The sequence below is a fragment of the Plodia interpunctella genome, chromosome 9 (genome assembly GCF_027563975.2).
Source record: "Plodia interpunctella isolate USDA-ARS_2022_Savannah chromosome 9, ilPloInte3.2, whole genome shotgun sequence".
Taxonomy (NCBI): Eukaryota; Metazoa; Arthropoda; class Insecta; order Lepidoptera; family Pyralidae; genus Plodia; species Plodia interpunctella.
The window spans coordinates 1,662,840-1,684,455 of NC_071302.1; the positions used below are offsets into that span (position 1 = coordinate 1,662,840).

The 21,616-nt window shown below is 35.2% G+C and overlaps 1 protein-coding gene across 1 annotated transcript in view; it reads right to left on the reverse strand.

The window, feature by feature from the left end:
* LOC128672342 (uncharacterized) overlaps positions 1-21,616 on the reverse strand; it is a 53,015-nt gene that overhangs the window by 12,718 nt on the left and 18,681 nt on the right. Inside the window, exon 2 of the mRNA XM_053749439.1 lies at positions 1,917-2,125. Coding sequence (XP_053605414.1) covers positions 1,917-2,125 — 209 coding nt within the window. The remainder of the gene's footprint in view (positions 1-1,916; positions 2,126-21,616) is intronic.

Genomic DNA, 21,616 nt, shown 5'->3' on the forward strand with positions numbered 1-21,616 from the left:
TTCTAAATCTTCTATATAATATATAAAACTCTTGCGTTACTGAGTGACTGACTAACTGACTGACAGACAACGCACAGTCGAAACTACTGGGCGTAGAAAGCTGAAATTTGGTGTGTAGGTTCCTAGGACAATGTAGGGGAGTACTAAGTAGGGATTTCCTGAAATTTCCACGGGAAACGAATTTTTAAGAAATACGAAGTACTCACATACGAAGTTGTGGGCAAAAGCTAGTTAAATAATATTTCCCAAAGCTAAAAACTACCATACGATCAACCTTGACGATCATCATATTTTTATTTTTTTAATAGTTAGTAATCTACAACAAGATTTAATCAACAAGTAGCTGTAAGGGACAGCCAAAGTCGAGTTTAACTTATTTTTATAGCTGAGCTCAGGCTTTTTTTTACACTAGTAAGATTTAATTACATACTAGATGTTGCCCGGGGCTTCGCTCCCGTGGAAATTTTGAGATAAAATATAGCAATCTTGAATAATGTACCTTTCCAATGGTAAAAGAATTTTTGAAATCGGTTTAGTAGTTTCGGAGATTACCCGCCTCAAACATACAAACTCAGAAACGCTTACCTCTTTATAATAACAGTATAGATTTCCGAGCGCAAGTTTTGCAAATGTTAACACTCTTTGAATGTAAATAAGCAAAATTTCTTTTCGCAAGATAGTCAAAATTTGCTATTTGTGGATTTTAATACCAATTTAATTACGTTAGATTCAAAATAATTAGCAAAAAAGGCTTTGAAATCTTCTAAAATGTAGATCGAAGCGTTTCGAATTTTCGCTCTGTTAGACAAAACCGTTACGACAATACACTCAGTTGCAAAAAGAAACAGCCGTTGCAGCTGCTTGTACGAGAAATATCCGGATATTTCCGGATATCACGAACATGCTCCCAATTTGGTAGATTGAAACGATAAAGACGTAGACCGGATTGAAAACTATTTTTCAGTTTCCCAACACCATCGAGCCGTAATTCGAAGATTCCCTAAGCTCTTAAAGTTTGTCAACATAGACCTCAAGCTTAACAAAGTTTTGAAAGTGTTTCGATTGAAATCGGAGTTTTCCATTTTATTTTTATATTTATATGTAGTAGGTACAATCAACAGCACATCACGAAGACCCTGCTTGAATCTCTATGGCACGGTAATAGCGGCGAGTTTGCAATGAATATGGGTTATGGTTGATGTGCTGTTGACAGTACATAGTAGGCCTTCGACGGAAAACATATTTGTCCTTTTGAAACCCCAAGACCATTTGGTTACACCAAATTTACTGTTGTTCTCTTAACACCAACAGACCAGCGCATTTGCGGTCTTCCCAATGAGCGTGTTTCAAATCAAATCGAATAATTTTATTTCGGAAAGAAATTACTACATCCATATATTGTGTTAGTAAAAATAATTTAATAGTGTTAGCGATAAAATAAATTACAAATATGTGCTCATTTTGTATAATGCGTTTCGCCCCAAGGTCTCCACATCACTAGGACTTTTCACCATAGTGCTTTTCTGGCCACATGATAGCCTATTACCATTTAAGCTTCAAAAAGCGTATCACTACAGTATGAGAAGTATACTTTTTCTTCATAGTCGTATTCCTCATGGCTGAGGGTCGTGGTCATTACGTGGAATGAAGCACACGTCAACTTTCTTGGCATTATTAATGGAGTGCCTTTGCCTTCTCCATTTCAGACGCAAGTTCAACCAGTGTTCATGTTTCCTCACGACGTTTTCCTTCACCGGAAGCAAGTGTTCTATGAAAACTACTATACATGAGTCAGTTTGGTATACAAACTCATGTGACATGAGTAGGATTCGAACCCGGGACCTTTTGATCCACAGGCGGGCGTCTTAACCATTACACCATCACCGCTTCACAAATACGCTACACAGTATACTTACATCGACAAAAATCCCAGGTAACCCGAACACCCTGGTCTGCGGGGTCTCCAGCGGGGTGTATCTGTAGAACTCGTGGTTGCCCCGGTACCACTTGACGGAGTACAGCGGCGCGTCTTGCATGTCCCGGGAACAGATTAATGCAGCTGTGCCGTTTCTTATCACCACTGGTGGCTTAACCAGGAGCTTCACGTCGCGAAGGCTGGTGACACCTGAAATGCATTCATAATTAATTTATATCATTGTAATACTTGAGAACATAATTTTGTATTAGTATTATTGAAATTGTATTGTAAACGCTAGTGAAAAGACAACAATGTCTTTGGGCTATTGTTTACAATTGAACAATCGGCTGATTGTCAAAAATAATACACGTGAGGTCCAACAGAAACATAAACTTCAGAATTGTGACAACCGTGTAATGATCAAAAAGTTCACATATTTCGAAACACTATATAATTTCTTGAGCGACACACGATAGCGCGTTCTAAAACTAAATATCGCCATCTAGTGACATAAATATTCAATTTTAATATTGGCGATTAAACAACAATGTTCATCTCATCATCATCATCAAAAGCCATTTAAACGAAACGATAATACAAGAATAGGTAAGTGGTCGGCTGAATGTATATAAATAAATAATGTAATTTAGGTATTCATAGTGGTGTGTGGTTCCGCCCTAGAATCTTCATGTCCTCACATGGGTGTCGTACGACACATTGTCTCGGTAGCCGATATAATAGCATTCCCAAAAAGAGTCGACGTCAGCCCGGTAACCACTTGTAAAATAATAGCCAAAACTTCAATGTTTTACGCTTACCCAGGGTTTCAGGGCGTCACATCCCTGAACGCAACTAGGAACATGGCGGACGAAGAATAATGAGAGAGTTAAACATATACAGTTACTGTATATAATAAAGAAAGAAAAGATTCAATCATATGATGAACGAGAAAACAAGTTTAAATGTGCTGTTTCGAGTAGTTTTCATTCTCTCCTATCGCCTCCTAGCCAACTGTAATCATTCAAACCAGATTTCCTTGGAGCACTCCACTAAAACAAATACGTAAGGTCGCAAGAAAAATGTCCGGTGTATCTATCAAGACTATCACGTCTTTTTTGGCTCGTGAAAAATAGTGAACCCTATTTAGAGATGCTGAGGTGGTAGGGGATAACGCACAATTTTACGAGTTACACGCCCTCATTTTTAACTTGGACTACTGTATGTACATAAACGTTTCTTACCTAAATCAAAATATATGTTTAGAAAATATGATCTTCACAGTCATTTTTTCGCTAAGTTACACTACTGGTATTGTATTGTAAATTATTATATTTACAAAAACTTCAAAATATTTTGCACGCTCGCGGCGGCCTATATTTGACCGCGGGTCATAAGTCAAAACTTCAAATATTAACTATATATAATTTAAACTTCCTGAAAGTCGACTTAGCAGTTCGAGTTTTTTACCTAATGCAATAAATCCCTAAAGAAATATGAACATTCTATTTTGGCACAAAAAAGTGGTGAAACCCCTGAATGACTTGCTAGATACGAAAACTAATATAATAAGAAAAACTGATGACTATAACATTCTGTTAAGAGAATAGGAGCACGAGTGGATTTTCTTAAACCACAATAAGAAATCTAAACGCCTATCTTTATTTTTCTTACGTTGCTCTTTAATTCATTTTCATTCGTCTGTCTTTTGTCAACTGTCCAAATGTTAAGTTTGAAGCCTTCTTAGTTACAATTTAGAGTTACACTTTAATAAATTTAATTTATTCTTAGCTAATATAATCTGTTTTGCGTGCTAGAACTTATCTATATATGTAAAAGAACAAGCGTTTTTTAATAATCTACGCCCAGTCTAAACCATAGAAGTTATATAAACGCTAAATTTGGACAGTAGCTTTAATTTACTACGTAGTGCTCAGATAAGAAAGGAATTATCAAAATTCTACCCTATAAAGGGGTAAAATCGGGGGTTAAGTTTGTATAAAAAATAACGGAAATCTTTACTGATTTACTTGAAATTTGGCATAAATGCTATGAAACAAAAATTATGAAACCCGTGTTTCAGGATTTCTTAAAGTTCGACCTTTCGACGGGTAGTTAAATGAGGGTGAAAAGAAATAACGAACAATCCTATTCAAAATTTCGTCAACTAAAGATATGAGTAGACAGCTAGCTCAGCGGTAAACTCCATTGAATTCACGTTGTTATTGTTGATGGTACGAATCTTGAACTTCAATTATTTTGAATTAAATCTGATTACCTATAGGTATGATTTACCCGAGCGAAGATGGGACGGGCTGTTGAAAATAAGACTAACAACGAATTATCAGACATGGTCTAAGGTCCCACTTCTTGAGTTTAATTTCACCAATGTTGCGTTTTACTAAGTTTTATTAAGTTGATAGCATGCTTCTTATATAATGATTTTTGCATACCTACAGTTGGTATAACAAATTAACCTAGTTTTTAAACACTTTGTACTGTTTTGTTTTTCTTTCCGTACAGCAAAGTTTAAATATAATTTAGAATGAAAGATAAAGACTTTCATCGGCAATCGGTTAGAAGTGGCTGTCGGTTTTTCACTGAACATATCTCCTTAAAATTATGAGTCAGCAATTTGATAACGAGCAAATTCTTCCGAGGTAAGCAGTTTTTCATTGCTACAAAGATATTAATGAAAAAAAAAATCATTATTTTCACTTGTAAGTGAGAAATGATGAGGTTTTGTTCTGGGTGAGACTTTAGGTACTTATAATTCTTTTTATAATGGAATCAAGATTAGTTTATTGCTCACAATAAAATATATTATTGGCTATTTATCAAATTGTCAGAATACAGTATTTTATTTTTACGCCTAAATTCGATAGAAACCATCTTGAATGTCTTTTCTCATATAAATAATTTTTGCCACAATAGAATCAAATTTGATATTTTTTTCACTCCCCGATAGAAGAACTTGTGGAAATATTATAACATGTTTGAAAAAAAAAAACAATTTTCTGCTCCCGAGTAAACCAATTTGCAACAATAGATTTTTTCGCAACCAGTTGTGAAAAATGAGTTTCACAAGAGCCCAAAAAATTCCTTCAACATATCTAAGAGCCCGTTCCTTCGCTTGCTGATAAAGCATCTGATAGATATCTATCGAACGATAAAAAATTGTGTTTTAGGAGTGATGGATAGAGCTAACTCGCCAATCACATAGGAGTTATTTATCTAGTTAATGTGTAGCGATTTCATTGATATTTTTAATTCTGTTTGTAAAAACTTTATTGTACAAACATTTATTTAATTTATTTGGTTTTTTTTTGTTAACTAAATAGGTATGTTTAACTTACATTTGTAATATAATAAAAAATTAAAATAAATTAGTGTTGTATACAATATTTTGTTATTAAATAAAAAAAATGCCAAATTAATTATCACTTAGTTTATCTGTCAGATTACAGAATGATTTTATCAGATAGTGGTAAAACAGGCCCAGTATAATGTCCTATCGCGCGCATGTCCACCTTAGGGACAAATATGAGGAATATATTCGGTCAACGTATAAAATAAATTCAAATTGAATCTGTATCTTCGATCCAAATGTGAGTGGGTAATTTATATTCAGCCGAAAGGCATTTTCTTAAAGCGTGCAGTATGTTTCATGTAAAGATTTTGCCATTTCTCTTGGGACGTGGATTAGGTTACATTTGTGGGAGAACTACAATGCTACACGTGATTTTGTGTTGAAAATAATAAAAGAGAAAGATATACATAGACATCTGAGAATATTCCTGGTTTTTTCATCAGACTGTAAGCATCGAAGCTCAGGGTTCGCTCTCCAACTTTTGTTTTTATTTTTACACAGAATATTCTATATTTATATTAAGGATTTATGTTTATAGTTTTTTATGTCAATTAAAAATAAAGGCATTAAATAAATTAAAGATTAATGGAAAAATATGTAGGTATTTATTTTCCACCAAATATTCACCAATCCGAATTGAATCGCGGGGTGGGTCATGGCCCATTGCACTTATCCAAAGGCGGGCCAGTGCCCCAGCAGTGGGGGAGGACATAGGCTACTTTCTACTCCATAAGGAGCCGCGGCAACAGTTAGTCATAGTATAAGTACAGTCAAAATCATGTCAAGCTACCCTAAATGGATCTTTATGCCGCGGTATTAGCGGCGAGTTTTCAATGAATTTGAACAGCTTTATGTGCTATTGGCTGTATAAACCCTTCCGTGATCTCGATAATTTTCGAGCGAAAAATGGGAACACAAATTGGGTGATTCGGGGTCATTTGGGCCATGTGAGGTCATAAACCGGGCCATAGATGGCACCACAATCACTTTACAAAGCTTTTTTCGAATTTAGGGCATATTACTTTGATTTATCATGCCATATCGTGATGTGAGGGTAGTTTAGTGGTTAAGAGTCTCGCCGTTAATCGTAAGGTTGGAATTTTTCTCGTGTGCCGTGGATTAGTATACCTATAGGATTCTCGTAGACCACCACTTGCTTCCAATGAAGTAAAATAATGAAAAAATCTTGCACAATGCACACTGGCTGACTATTGGATGGTTCTCAGAGCAATTCGACGGCTGCGGCCGCGCTGTCATTAGGATCCGTCAATTATCTGAAGGAATCATTTCCAAAATCAATCATTCGTAAAATTTCCATTACCATAGTACAGATTAGGGACCAATACTGTTTAAATTAGTATTTCTTTCACTATTTCTTCTCAGCAGTGGTTATTCCGAAGTGCTAGTAGTTTGTAGCTTTGGTAAATATTATTTAATTTAGAATAATACGTGAAAAAGTGCCTGTAAAGGCCTAATTTCTGAATAAATGATTTGATTTTGTTTTTCTGATACTAATTCTTGTCTTCCCTATTATTATATCCTTCCAATCGCACTCCATCTCGGTTTTCCTCTACTTCTTTTCCCACTCTCTCTTCTCACGAATCCATAAAAATATATGTATATGCAAGATTTGATCAAAGAATGACCAGTATTTCTGAGATCATTCAGCGAATTGAATGCTACATTGACCGGGCAATCCTGATTACGACTCAGTCAGATTAACGTTAGCGCAATGTATATTTATTTTGCCTTTGATTATGTCCGTAAATACACGAGCGAGGGAGGAATTATCCTCTTTCTTGAACAAAAAAAAAACTTTGTATTCATTGTGTATCGAATTCGTACATTGTATATTATTTACTAAGGATTCTCGTTAATTTGCTATCTTATTATGCAATCCATATTCGTAATTATATTATAATGGGAAAGATTTATCCAACTTTTACTGCGAAGATCCGGAGTCTGCTTCTGTCTCATTTTAGCGCGGATAAAGTCACGGACAATAGCTATTACGAAACAAAACAGTCTAATGCAAATGTCTAATTTAGCGAAGACATTGTTGAGAATTCGTGGCATTTATAGTTTAAATAAGAGTATTAGTTAAGAACAGCGTAACATTTAATCCGGGCAAATCTTACTATAGTTTGAGCCAGGCATTGTGGTTTATATAAGTATAGTTTGATGCAACTTAAATGGAGGTAAGGCTGCGATCCAAGCAGGGGTGAATTTTACAAGTTTGTCACCGGGAAGCACTAATTTTGCCGCCCCTAGATACATAGAATAAATCTTAAATTATATCCACAAAACAAATAAAATATTAATTCATATAATATTTTAATATTCATACTTTTATCATAATTGCGAAAGTTTCTCTTGACAGACAAAGCGTGACCGCTTTCACGGCTTAACCGCTGGGCCTTTTTGTTATTGATCCACGCGGAAAAGGTTCCGATTATAATCAAATTTGGAATATATTTAGTTAACGATCTGAGGTCAAACACAGGCTGCGCGTTACAGCTAATAACTTATTAAGATATTAAAAGAAATTAAAATGTTTGTATGACAGAGTTTATTTTTGAAGTGTCTTAGTATTCTTTTTCATTAGTCAAAAGCTATACAAAACTAAAAAGTTTTATAACATATTTCCCCTTTAATGAAAAAGAATCAAAACGTATAGAAATATTAAGATATTAAAAGAAATTAAAATGTTTGTATGACAGAGTTTATTTTTGAAGTGTCTTAGTATTCTTTTTCATTAGTCAAAAGCTATACAAAACTAAAAAGTTTTATAACATAACTATGAAAAAGAGACAGCAAACAATATACATAATAAAAAACGCGGTTGTTGCAGTAAGTTTATATTTAAAAAATGGTAAGCCCTTCTAGCATAATAGGGACCAACACTGTTTGAATGAGTTTCTTTCGGCATTTCTTCTCGGCAGTGGTCGTTCCGAAATGCTAGTAGTTTGTAGCTTTGGTAAACATCATTTAATTTAGAATATGACGTGAAAAAGTGCCTGTGAAGGCCTAATTTCTGAATAAATGATTTGATTTTGATTTTGTAATATAAATAGGACACAACTGAACTTGTTCTTTTTCATCTTTATTTTCTATCTCAGACGTTCGAATCGCGTTACAATAATCCGTCCACGATTAATATCTATCTGTTATCCTGTTACGATTAATATCTATTCTTGTCGCATGTGCCGCCCCCTTAAATCTGCCACCCTTGGCGCCTAGCGTATTAAACTTGCTTGTAAATCCACCACTGAATCTGAGACAAGTTCGGTACTTTAACTAACAATTCACCTAGTATTTAATAAATATTTAAATCCTTTTAAATATATATTAAATACCAGGTGAATTATTTGATTTCTCCTCGAAGCTAAATGCTTATGTTTTTAGGAAGAAAGCTAAAAATTACAACGATAATAACAATGGTATCTTATCGATTGGTATCTTATAATTGAGGTCTATAGTCGGTACTCACATAGCGTTTCCATGCACTTCGGGAAGCGATAAATAATATAAATTGAATGTACAGTCGACAGCACATCAATCTACCCAAATTCATTGCAAACTCGCCGGTATTACCGCGCCATAGAGGTTCATGCAGGGTAGCTTGATGTGCTGTTGACTGTACCAGCTTCTCCCGCGCAGATTATAAAAACCATCAAAGGCAGTGTAGATTTTTTCTTACAACCGATGGGCTAACTACAGAATTTCAAATCCACTCTTAAGCCCGCTACTTAGCTAAAATGTTTTAGCTCCGTTTACCCCGTAATATATAAAGCTGTATTATGTTATGTATACTGTATTTGTTTAATAGTGCTACACTTACAACGAATAGAAATATGACATCTTCAGCGTATACTCGGCGATACAGCTCGGCTGCACCAGGACGCTCCTCTCAATAGGTCTGAAAAGCCTTAAGGGCCTTAAGGGGTTTTCTTCGACCAATAGAACACTCCCTAACATCCTGTAGATGTATAGACCAATAGCCTTGACAGCCTGACAAGCTACTAAAAGCAATTGCAATAGAGTTGACGTCAGCCTGTTGTAAAATCATAACGCATGCAGTTATAAAATCACAGGCAAATCTTTAAAATTTAAGGCTTACATCTTCGCCGCATCACAGCTCCGAATGCAACCAGAAAGAGAGGCTGTGCCTGTATCTGTATAATGCTAGAATGTGTTTCACAGCAGCACAAAGTCTGCTGTGAAAGATTAGATAAGATATTGTTTTATATTTCGTTGCTCCTCGGTTAAACAGGAATACGTTGGCATCCCTCGGGACACGAAGCCCTATAAACTTTGATCGGAGATAGCTTACTTTATATCATACACGGGTAAACGTAGATAAGCGTCTATTTTATTTTAAAATCTACGTTTACAGCTGTTACACTATCGTTGTTATTCATAAAAAAAGATAAGCAAACTTTAAGCTAAAGTATGTTTTGTCTCGTTCTGTCAACGCCAAATTTTATAAAGTGTCATAGTAACAACTTTAGCTTATTTTAAGCTAAAGTATGTTTTGTTACGGGGAACGGCTTTTAAAATGAGAGTTAAATGACGATAGGCATTTTACTTGGCAGCTTATAAGCAACAATAGCATTTCCAATTGTGATTATGATACGATAAAATAAAAGTGGTTATGATACGACAGCCGATTCTTCGATTATATACGAAAAGTTATGCGCTATGGGCAAACTCTCCCGTAGGATAAGTCGATTTTATTTTTAGTTTTTTTATACACTGGGTGGGTTGCTCCAGTCAACATTGACGTTAATTTAGGGTGCGTTACACCATCAACTTTGACGGTAGCAAAGAAAGTAGCTACAGCCATTTTGTGTAAACATCGGCGGCGCGCAGATTAAATTCAATGTTTTGACCTTAAATCATTGACTGGTACTTTAATAAAGCCGTAAAGGCGATTTTCACGATAAAAAAAAACTAATATATGAGTAGTAAGGTAAAGTATTTTTACAACCCACCTCGCGTACCACACGGAGCGATCGACCTGTGTAATGTAGTAGAAAATGGAATTTTCTTCCGCGCTACGAGACTAATTTTCTTACTTGTTCTATTTGCGATCCAGTTTTGCCTTTTATAAGTTTGGACCTTTTGCTAAACGAGTGCTGGAAAATATAATAGTGATACCCTTCAAATTTCCGAAAGATAATTAATTTCTACAAATGTGGATATTATTACGAATAGATAGAGCCTTAACAGTTGATAAGCCGTAAAAGTATTAAAAGCATCCCTAAAAAGGGTTCACGTTCGGCTGGTGACGGAGGTGAAAGTACAGTCAATCAAATATTGGTTTACGCCCAATATTTCCTTCTTCCTTACAAAAACTAAAGACCTGACGAGAAGTTTTTTGGGAATAATCTAGAAAAATACTAGGCGTAAATCCATTTATAGCGCCACCAATCTTTGTGTTTCAAAATAGGGAGCAGATTTTCTAATATATCTTTACGATATGCGGGACTTTAATTCAGTTAAAATATAGCAAGCCAAATAATGAGCTCATCGCGTAGACCAAGGGGGATGAGCTACGCCTCATTGCTGCTATCCTCTGCGAGAACGCAGCACGTTGCAACGCCGTGTTGCAGACTGAAAATCAGTGTTTCTGTACTATGGTGCAGAAAGTTTCGCTGATTTATGGGCTTTTTGCCTTGCTGCAGCACACATTCGTTTAATTTTATGTTTTTTTTTATTTTATTATAAGACTAGTCTGTTATTTCTTTGGTGTCTGTGGCAAATTAAATAAACGAATTATCTATCTATCTATGATAATATAACTAGATCAAAATCAAAATCAAAATTTATTCAGAAATTAGGCCTTCACAGGCACTTTTTCACGACATGATCACGACACAAATGATGTTTACCAAAGCTACAAACTACTAGCATTTCGGAACGACCACTGCTTAGAAGAAATGCCGAAAGAAACTAATTCAAACAGTGTTGGTCCCTATTATGCCAGAAGGGCTTACCATTTTTTAAATATAAATTTATGTATATTTTTTTATCAGTAATATAACATGTAAGTACACAAAAAAGTACATGGTCAAAAGGTATACTGAAACATATTATGGTTGTGATCAAGTGCTGATGAAAGGAAAATATATATACTTAGATAGATAGATAGATAGATATATTAGATAGATAGATAATTCGCATCATCATCCTTTCAGCCTCTTTGTGCCCACTGCTGGGCAACGAATAGGCCTCCCTTCGCGTGCGCCACCTACCTCCTCCACTACCTGCATCTACCTGAGTAAAAACTCTCTTTACATCTGAATACTCCTTTATATTGGGATCAGACTAAGTTCTGTTACTTTCAAAAAATACCTAGGAAGAATAATCCAGCAATTTGTCAAAGTCCAAATGGTACGAACATATTTTTACTGCAAACACATGAAGCGTCTTACGAACGGGGCCTTCCATTTTCTAGCACATTAAACAGGCCGATCGGTACAGGGGAACTTGAAAAATGTAATTACATTGTTTTATCTCCCTACGTTGAAATCAATTTGTGGCGAGAGCAAAAAATAGAACTTAAATCGGTTTATAAGTTGCTTATTTTGCCATCTCTCGATTGTTTTGTTAAAGGCGTTTTGTTTGTTAAAGTGGCAATGTTTAGATCTGAAGTCGAATGGCAAAAACATTATCCTTTGATTTGTCATGTCTATATAGACGCATTATACACACTATATACAGACTAATTATACGATAAAAACTGTGACGTATGTCACAGCGGTATAATTTCCAGAAATAAGGAACTTCCCTTAAAAGGTTCTGAAAATTAATATATGACAATTAAACGTGCATATTAATTATAAATGGATGTTTAAACATTGCATTGAGGATTAAAAAACTAGTCTCTCTCAAAGTCAATCGATTGAGATTCTAAAGTGAGTGAATGAAGCAATGAAAAACCATTGCCCAGTTTTGTGTGTTACACTCCACGTCCTCCGTCGCTTGATGGTCATCACGCCCACTAGGGGGACCCCCAGTTGGTCCGGCGTGATGTGTCCGGCGTGGGTTCGATCCCCGTTCAGGCCTACATGGAAAATGAACTTTCTGAAATTGACCTGGGATGTTTATCTATATATGAATATGTTATAAATTGTATGAGTTAGTAATCTATATGATATGTATTGTTGAGTTAGTAACCCATAACACAAGTGTCAAACTTACTTTGGAGCCAACTCAATCTGTGTGATTTGTCCGTATATATTTATTTGTTTTTGGCCACAACCCTCAACCTTGAATACCTACGACTGTAGTATAAAATCTAAGTATTATCAGTAAATAAAATAAAAAATAAGATTTTTCCGACTGAATTATCAATGTTTTTTCTTTGAATTTTACGATTTCCCGTTGAAACTCGTGAATAAATTTGTGTTATGTAAATAGGGTATTGGAGATTTTCCGTGTTTTTAAATCCGGTTATTTTTACGCATTTTCCGGAATATAAAAATAAATTCTTTTTACTGTCAGCTTACATAAAAAAAAATTGTGATGTAGTAAAAATAAACAATTAGATGTTTTATTATCATCATTAAAATTTCGTTTCCTTGTTATTTTTGTAGGCGTTTCGGGATTTTCAAGACAAAAATGAAGAGGCGTTTTTTGCACCCTCTTTGCTTCTCATCAGGCTTAATGATAATATTTTAAAAAATTGACATCCACTAATCGGTCTTTGTATGAACTAAAACTTAAAACGACTGCTACGTAACTGGGTAATTTAAGTTTTCAAAACTATTGAGAAGTTGGCACTAGTTTAAACGTTAGTTAAACGCTAGCTGTACATCCCTAGAGGGTTCCTTCTTGCAGAATTGTATGATACAAGTCATAGACTGTAAATAGAAAAATGATCACAGTACGAGTCATGGAATTAGTAGGTACTCCGTATAACGTACTTACTAAATCCATGGTACGAGTTCATTAGACACTCGAAATAAGTAAGATGTATGTTTGTCAAATGAAATGAATGTAATGATTTGTCCTGTCTTTCATAAACAAATCTTCACCGAGCAATAATTATAGCAAGTCGCATTTTTACACCTTTAAATTTTAAATACGAAAGCATCGGGGTACATGAAAGGTGTTTCATAGCGCGGGTTTCTTTGTTTCTTAAACAAAGAAAACCATTAGTAGCAAACGTGTGTTTCCGCTCGAGAATACATAATTACTTCCTATCTCCCCATGGATGACATACGAGGCGACTAAGAGATACGTAGCCTAAGCAGCAAGGATTATCGACGTAAGGCAATCAGCCGGTGTCAAAATCACAGCCCAATTTTCATGCCAGCTGTACACATACGACACGGAGCGAGAGCGAGTATGTACTGGTGCTCGTCTCGCTCTAATCACCTCGGTCGATTTCGGTCATCTGTCGGTTTCTGCGCACAAGTCAGGATCTCTTTGGATCTTGCGAGATAAGCGAAGGCTATATTGTACACACTCATTTGATCCAGTTGTCCGTTTATTAGCTCACAGCACAATGGTAAACCGCAGCAGCTAATTCCACATCCATTATCGCGGGAGTCTTTCGAACAACTAACTGAACGAGTGTGTAAGACTCTGTCGACGAGAGGATCTCGTCAGGCAACAAAATTGTGTGAATGTTTTTTACGCTGACATCGGGCTTGGTGGCGTCACAGCCCCAGAAACATGTGAAGATAAGAAGTAAGGTGATGCAAATGTATGGTGGAGGTGGTGTGGAGGCTACAGTATTAATCGCTTGCGTTTATACATCACGCCACAACATAAGGCGGCTGATGCTTTTAACGCTAATTTCAGCAATTTTGGTTAGCTCAAGTCGGTTCCATGTTTCGATACGTGAGGAGCAACTTAGTATTTTAAACTTAACTAGTAATTTAACAGCTGGATGACTTTCTGATTGCGTTTTAGTAGTGCAACGAACTCGCGAATAATAGATATATGGATTTAATCACTGTTATCTGAGGTGATTGAAATCAAAAGATGTGTGTAAGTTTGTTACTCTTTCACGCAAAATCGGACTATTATGAAGTACACGAGTAGAAAATGACCTGTAAGAACACTTAGGGTACTTTTTATCCTGAAATACATACAAGAGCGAAGCCCCGGGGCACATCTAGTATTTTTTTTTTACTTTACATTCATTTTGAAAACAAAATTGGTATTTCTTTTGGCCCTATTTGGGATCGTCCTTGTGATGGTTCTACATTTAATGAGGTTAAGTATATATAAGGGATGAAATAGATACACGAACTTTTTTGGCATTCTTCTAGCCTGTAGTTTTATACCATCATTAAATTAAAAAATATATTTGAAAATATTATAATCTAGAGCAACAAATCCATCATGTTTGAAGCTAAAACAATAAAATAGGTTAATGCAAATTTCTCTCGACAATAACTCCGGCCCCGGCGACGCAGTAATTAAAATCAACATTTTGCAAAGCAATACACAATTTTAGTAAATTAATTTTCGAAACTCTACAAATATAAGCTCCAAATTTAATTTTCCGGGATGAAAGGTACCATCCTACTATATGTCCTTCTCCATACTTCAAAACTACATGTATGCAAAATTTCAAGAAGATTGGTTGAGTAGAAAGAGCGTGAAGAGGTAATAAACAAACTTACATTTATAATGTTAGCTAGGATTGTCTATTTAATGTGTTTGTATGTGTAGATTGTTGGAAAGGCAAAATTTGTACGAAGTTTGCAAATATTTAGTTATGTTGGTGGCAGAAGGGGCAAACTAAAAAAATGCTGGTTTGATGTCGTCAAAGATGATATGCACACATATCATCAAATGATATTACTTGTAATGGATGCCGAGATATTGTGGAGGAGAAAAGTAGGCAAACGGATTCTGGCTGACGCTCAATGACGGTGACGGTGCAAGCAACCGAGGTTTCTTGCACCGTCACCGTCATAAGAAAGAGAGGGAGAAATATAGTTGACATTAAAAGTCTACATTTGCCGCGGAGCCTCGGCCAACGGCTATTCATATTATGAGAGACAAATTCGAACCCAGTGGTTCGAATTTGAGTTCGAATTCTTTTATACACTTTTTTTTATCTAGCCAGTAAGTGTTGTGTCCCACTGCTGGGCAAAGGTTTCCCGCTTATTTTTCCACTCATCTTTTATCATTTTTATTTTATAAATTTAAATATAGCATGAAAAATACTTGAACTGTGATCCAAGGGTTTCGAAACTCGGGCTAAATCGCTTTGTGTTCCGTAAAGCGTGTTAATTTAATCCTCAACAAAAACAAGCGAAAATCATTTTTAATTAATACAATAATGTCAGCTAAAATTGATAAAAATATTATTACACGATTGACTGAAAGGAAAAATTGTTTTTTGTGCTCATTGTTTATTGTCTGTTCCTTAATTAGTCTTAAAGTTCATTTATTGTTATTATTTGTCAAATTTATATTTTTATATAACCTAACCCACTACTGGACAAAGGCAAGGAAAAATATATTATAATCGGAGTATCTACTAATTCCATGTATAATTGTCTGTTATTGCTCACGTCACCCACGTTTAAAATGTCAGTCGTTTGAATAGATTTTGAGACACATTTTCAGCTATAACAATTATATTTTCTACTGAATTAAAAAACGTTATAATTCTCAAATATTTTATTTTGTTTTCATGTCTATGTAGCGCAGTCGACCCTAGCCTACATTGACGGACGGCATATTTTCATAGGCAACACAAATAAAGCGTAATACGCGTTTATTATGCATTATTCCGGCAAAATAATGAAAAGCCGTTTTCTTATGGCATAAATTCATGAAACTGTTATTTTAGGTTCGCCCAAACACCCCGAAAGGCTTTTAGAGAAAAAAAAAACAAAATGAAACATTGTGCTATACATTTTATATTAGCCCTGCATAGTGGATCATGTTTTGTCCCACTTATACCACCATAAGGAAGGCCAGTGCCCCAGCAGTGGAGTCCTTAAAATGGCAATAATTCTGATAATAAATAATGCGTACAAATACCCATGGAATGTTATTTCTTAAAACATCTAGATCTTGTAGATCGGCTTGCGATAGTGGAGGGATTTTGTCTCTTCTCTGTCGTTTCGCTTTTGGCAGAGCGATGTGGTAACGTTGAAGTGTTCATGTTGGTGTTAAAGACGGGCACCGCTTTCTTTACGATCTCCCGACATCTCTCTGCACACTGTCTGGCGCAGTCTGACACTCGGTTTCCCGCTGCGGAGTTTACTTCGTCGGTCCAGCGCATAGGTGAGCGTCCGCGTGATCTGATTCACTCCATGAGGGGCGCTCTATTGCGTCGTGTCCACGTCCAGAAACATGGCCAAAGTACTGCAATATGCGCGTCTGTGTGTACTGAGGTTGACAGACTTTGTGATGTATGGACGTACCTGAAGTATGGACGGATTTTGTAGAAATGAAAAAAATCTATTATTTTTATGCATTGAACATCAAAGGTTTTTGCGATAATTAGGTACATCGGACATTTCGTCACATGATTTTTAGAACAACAAAATGTTATGGTATTTTGTACCTACATACCTTTATGAGTTTGTTTTAAACTTTTCGAAGACTGGAAAGTAGCAATACTGAATACAGACAGTCAGGATGAGTTGCAACAGTCGATTTTGGCATTGTCTTTAACTTGTGCGCCATATGTTTAGGCAAAATGGTGTACTTCGCGTTTTACTGCGCAGGGTTAAGTTAACGTCAAAGTTGGCTGGTGCAATTCACCCTAAGTATATACAGACTTACTCAAGACTTCAAAGGTCACGTAAAATTTGCTCAACAGCCGTAATGAGGAGTACTGTTCTCAATTTCGACTTTCAACTTGTTTTGCTTTATTCAGGGTAGAAATTAAGGAATACCATTTTCAACTACATTTTCACGTAAGACATTTTGAAAATTTATGGTAAATGCCATACGCCTGTGAATAACAAGGAAGTAGGGGTAAATAAATTGGCCTCTTAAAAGCAATTAGTTAACTAATTTGTATCAGGAAAAGATTACTTAAAAGGTTTATAAAATCTGTAAATAATTCTTAAAAAGTTACAACAAAACGATCGGAGATAATTTACGAAATAAATTGTTTTCTACAAGATTTTAGAAGAAAAACACTTACAATATCAAAAATAGGAATTAATAATCAGGTTTGATAATTTTATATTAATCCAAAAACTTAATCTCCAATGTTTGGTTGCACATATAAATTCAATATATATAAAACTCTTCCGTTACTGAGTGACTGACTGACTGACAGACAACGTACAATCGTAATTATAGGAAGCTGAAATTTGGCATGTAGATTCCCTGGGGAGTGCATGTGAGCACTAAGAAGAGATTTCCTGAAATTCCTACGGGAGACGAATTTTTACTCACATACGAAGTTGTGGGCAAAATCTAGTAAATAATCAATAAATATATATGGTGAAATCACACAGATTGAGTTAGCCCAAGGTATTAGATAAACCTTCAAGACCCAGGTCAATCTGAAAAAGATTTTCCATGACCGGAGATTGATCCCGGGAACTCCATAGTGTAGCATTTCGGCAGATGATGGCCATTAGGCCACGAAGATCATACGAATCCGTTAAATCCATCATAATATGGTTATTACTAACAGACCAATACTAATTCATGAATAAACTATTTTTTATTGTCCAATTCCAAAAATAAACCTAAAATAAATCTTTTCAATACAAAATTTAATGAATTTAAAACCAAAACTGAACACCATTCTAATTTGTTTTTTTTTTCAAGCAGTAGTCATATTTCCTCTGCACTATTGTTTCTCAGTTTTTAATTAAGCATTTTCTGATGATACAACTAGTTTTTTGTAGGACTATTCCTTCGGCTGATCCCGTTTCAGCTCGACCCACGGGGCCAGTTTATGTACAGACATATTGATCCCATTCAACACAAATTCAAGTAATATTGGATAATATTTCGTTAATTGAAATATAATTTTCGAGATTACTTCCTTACTTATCTCACTTACTCAAATTAATCGAGGAAAACCTAACTGATAAAATGTTTAATATCATGTAGTAATTTTCAAAGTATTTTTAATAGTAAAAAAAAATAAGATAAAACAGAAAGATTATGATTATGTTATTACTAGATGTTGCCCGGGGCTTCGATCCCGTAGGAATTTTTGAGATAAAATAGCAATCTTGGATAATGTACCTTTCTAATGGTAAAAGAATTTTTGAAATCGGTTCGGTAGTTTCAAAGATTACCCGCCTCAAACATACAAACTCGCAAACGTTTACCTCATAATAATTGTATAGACATAAAAAACAACTACAAATTTCCTTTCAGCTGTGATTTTTTGCAGTGGAACCATTTCATTTTCACGTAGGTATACATTTTATCAACTGATCCCGCGGATCAGCATTTAGCGGGGCCAGTTGACGGAATACTCATTACGGTATTAAAAAGAGGAATGCAAATTGCAAAGGTTTTTTTTCTGTTAGGAAGGCTGTAGAATCCTTTATCACAGAATAAATAAGTCTAGCTAATAAACACAGCTTTGGGAATCAACTTTATTTATATATCACAGTTGGCGTGGCGTATTCTTTTTTTTACAAGCATTTACTTCGTTAAGTAAGCCAGTTTAGCACAGGATTATGTTTCTTAATCGCAAGTTATATTATAAATGCGAAAGTAAGTTTGTTTGTTACCTCTTCATGCATTGTCGACTGGACCGATTGTTATGAAATATGATACCCGGGTAGAAAATAACTTGGAATAACACGCAGAGTACTTTTTATCCCGAAATTCCCGCGGAAGCGAAGGTCTACGACGCACCTAGTTATAGGATTATAATTAAATATGACTGAAGAAGAACGGTCTCCTTTCTTCGCTCAAGGAGAGCCTTTGACAGTTAAGTAATTTATTTTCTATATCTCTGAGCAGTGTTAAAGTTTTGTAATTAATATCCTTAAGAGGCAAATATTTGAATGAGACAGCTACATCCTGCATCAGCAGAATCTGTCTTTATTACTTCAGAACACGAAGTTTTCAAACTGAACTCATATCAGTAATATGTTGTTATGACTATGCCATTCACCAATTTGTTGTTCAAACCCAATAGTTGATCTGAAAAAAAAAATGTGAAAGATTGTGCCAAGTGGAAAAGAAAAATTTTAAAAACCGACCAAGGGGTTCTGACGGACGGTCTACGGCTGGGAAGAAACAAAGAAAACGCTCGGCTGAGACAGAAAAATATTGTAGGTATTGGTTTGGAAAATTTTAATTTTTCGTTCAGAATTTGGTATAGGTATAAATACAACTAAACTTTTTCAATAGAGTAATTGCCAACACGTCAAATCAGATATTTTTTAACATGTGTCAAAGACAAAAAATACTTATACAGGACTTGTATGTGGGCGCATTTTTTTCTGCTATACTAAAACTGATTAATGAAGGTGAAGCGGTGGTGGTGTAATGGTTCGTATCCTACATATGAGTTTCTATGCCAATCTGACTCATATATAGTATTATGCATAGATTGCTTGCGGTGAATGAAAACATCATGAGGAAACCTGCACACTGGTGGACAGTTTAGGTCACCAGTGTGTATGCAACTACCTGCCACTAGATGGCGGTAAGTAGTCGTAAAAGTCATGTCAGATGCCTTTAGGCGACTTGAATAAAATGTGATGAATTAATGAAAGTGACATTTTTTAATTTAATTATGTCAATGCATTTATTTACATTTAATTCTATACACAAGCAACTATCCTATTACGCAAGATCTACTGTTGATCAGATTTGATCAGATGATAACCACATCTCTGCAAATAATTACAACGTCCTGAAGAATCGGCTGTGATTTTATAACCGGCCGCCTGGCTATTTCCTTCTTGGGAATGCATTATTGCCCATCAGTTATCTAAGCTAATAAAATGGTCATCAAAATACGATACTTACAATCGTGTCAAATAAAAGATTTTGTTTTATTTTTTTTTTTTTTTATTGATTTGAAATAGCACATTTTATCTTCAAATTACCATGAGAACGAAGTCCGAGGATAGAGCTAGTAGAAAACAAATAGGACAGCATTAGACGCAAATTTCGTTAATATTAATCTCGCGTAAATGATGAACAAAGACGAAAGACCAAATTGGCTGTAATTTGCAAGGGCAGAAGAAACGCTGGTAATTGTATAAAATCATTACGGGGACAATGGGGATGAACTTCTTGATATAATTTATTCAGAAAAGGAGCTACGAATTGAGATTTCGGATTTACTGAATATTGAAATTTGCCGCTTTACAATTAATGCCCTTTTATAACTAATTAATAATTAAAAAGGATTTATTGAGATATTAGATTACTTACATATTATAAAATCCTAAATATTACACAAAACAAAGTTCTCTGCCGCGACTGTCTGTCTGTTCGTAATAAACTCAAAAACTACTGCACTGCACTAAAATATTATTTACTTGATGTTGCCCGGGGCTTCGCTTCCGTGGGCATATTAAAATATGAATGGTGAAAACATTTTTGAAATCGGTTCGGTAGTTTCGGAGATTACCCGCGTCAAACATACAAATTCACAAACTCCCAAACACACTCTCTCTAATAAAAGTATAGATTATGTATAAATCCGCGCGAACCAGGACGGCCGGCTAGTATTTGCAGCAATATATTTGTTTGTAATAAAAAAGAGCATAACTAAAAAGTATATTACACAACGAGAAGGTAAATATACAATGACCGACTTATCCCATGAAGGGATATGTCAACGAATGACAGTGAAAATTTGTACGTGAAACACGACAAAAACCCAACATAGAAATGAAATGATTTTTGGATCGACGTCATTAAAGAAATAATATTTTCTAGGAACACATGTCATCTAAGACTTATCAAAAAACATCTTGATACACGCATCACATTTAGCTTTATTATCGCTCTCCGTTTCGCGTCGGGTTATAATCCCGCCTCATAATATGTAATCACTAACCTGCCTATTTACAGAAATCACAATATTTTTTGTTGAAACGCGAATCTTGAAATTAAATATTTAAAATGCTATTCTAAATATGCAAATGATGGCTGTAAATAAATGCATTTAAACTGATAGTAGTCCCTGCAGGCGGCGCCATTTCTTTTAAATTATTTCCTAGAAATACATTACTCAAAAGTTCTTTGACCGGTTAAATAATGGTTCTTTAAAATCTTCAAATAATTAGGTGCTTTTTATGATAATAGTTATAATATAATTATCCATACTCCCATACTAACATTATAAATGCGACAGTCTGTCTGTTCCGCTTTCACGGCTAAACCGCTTGATCGATTTA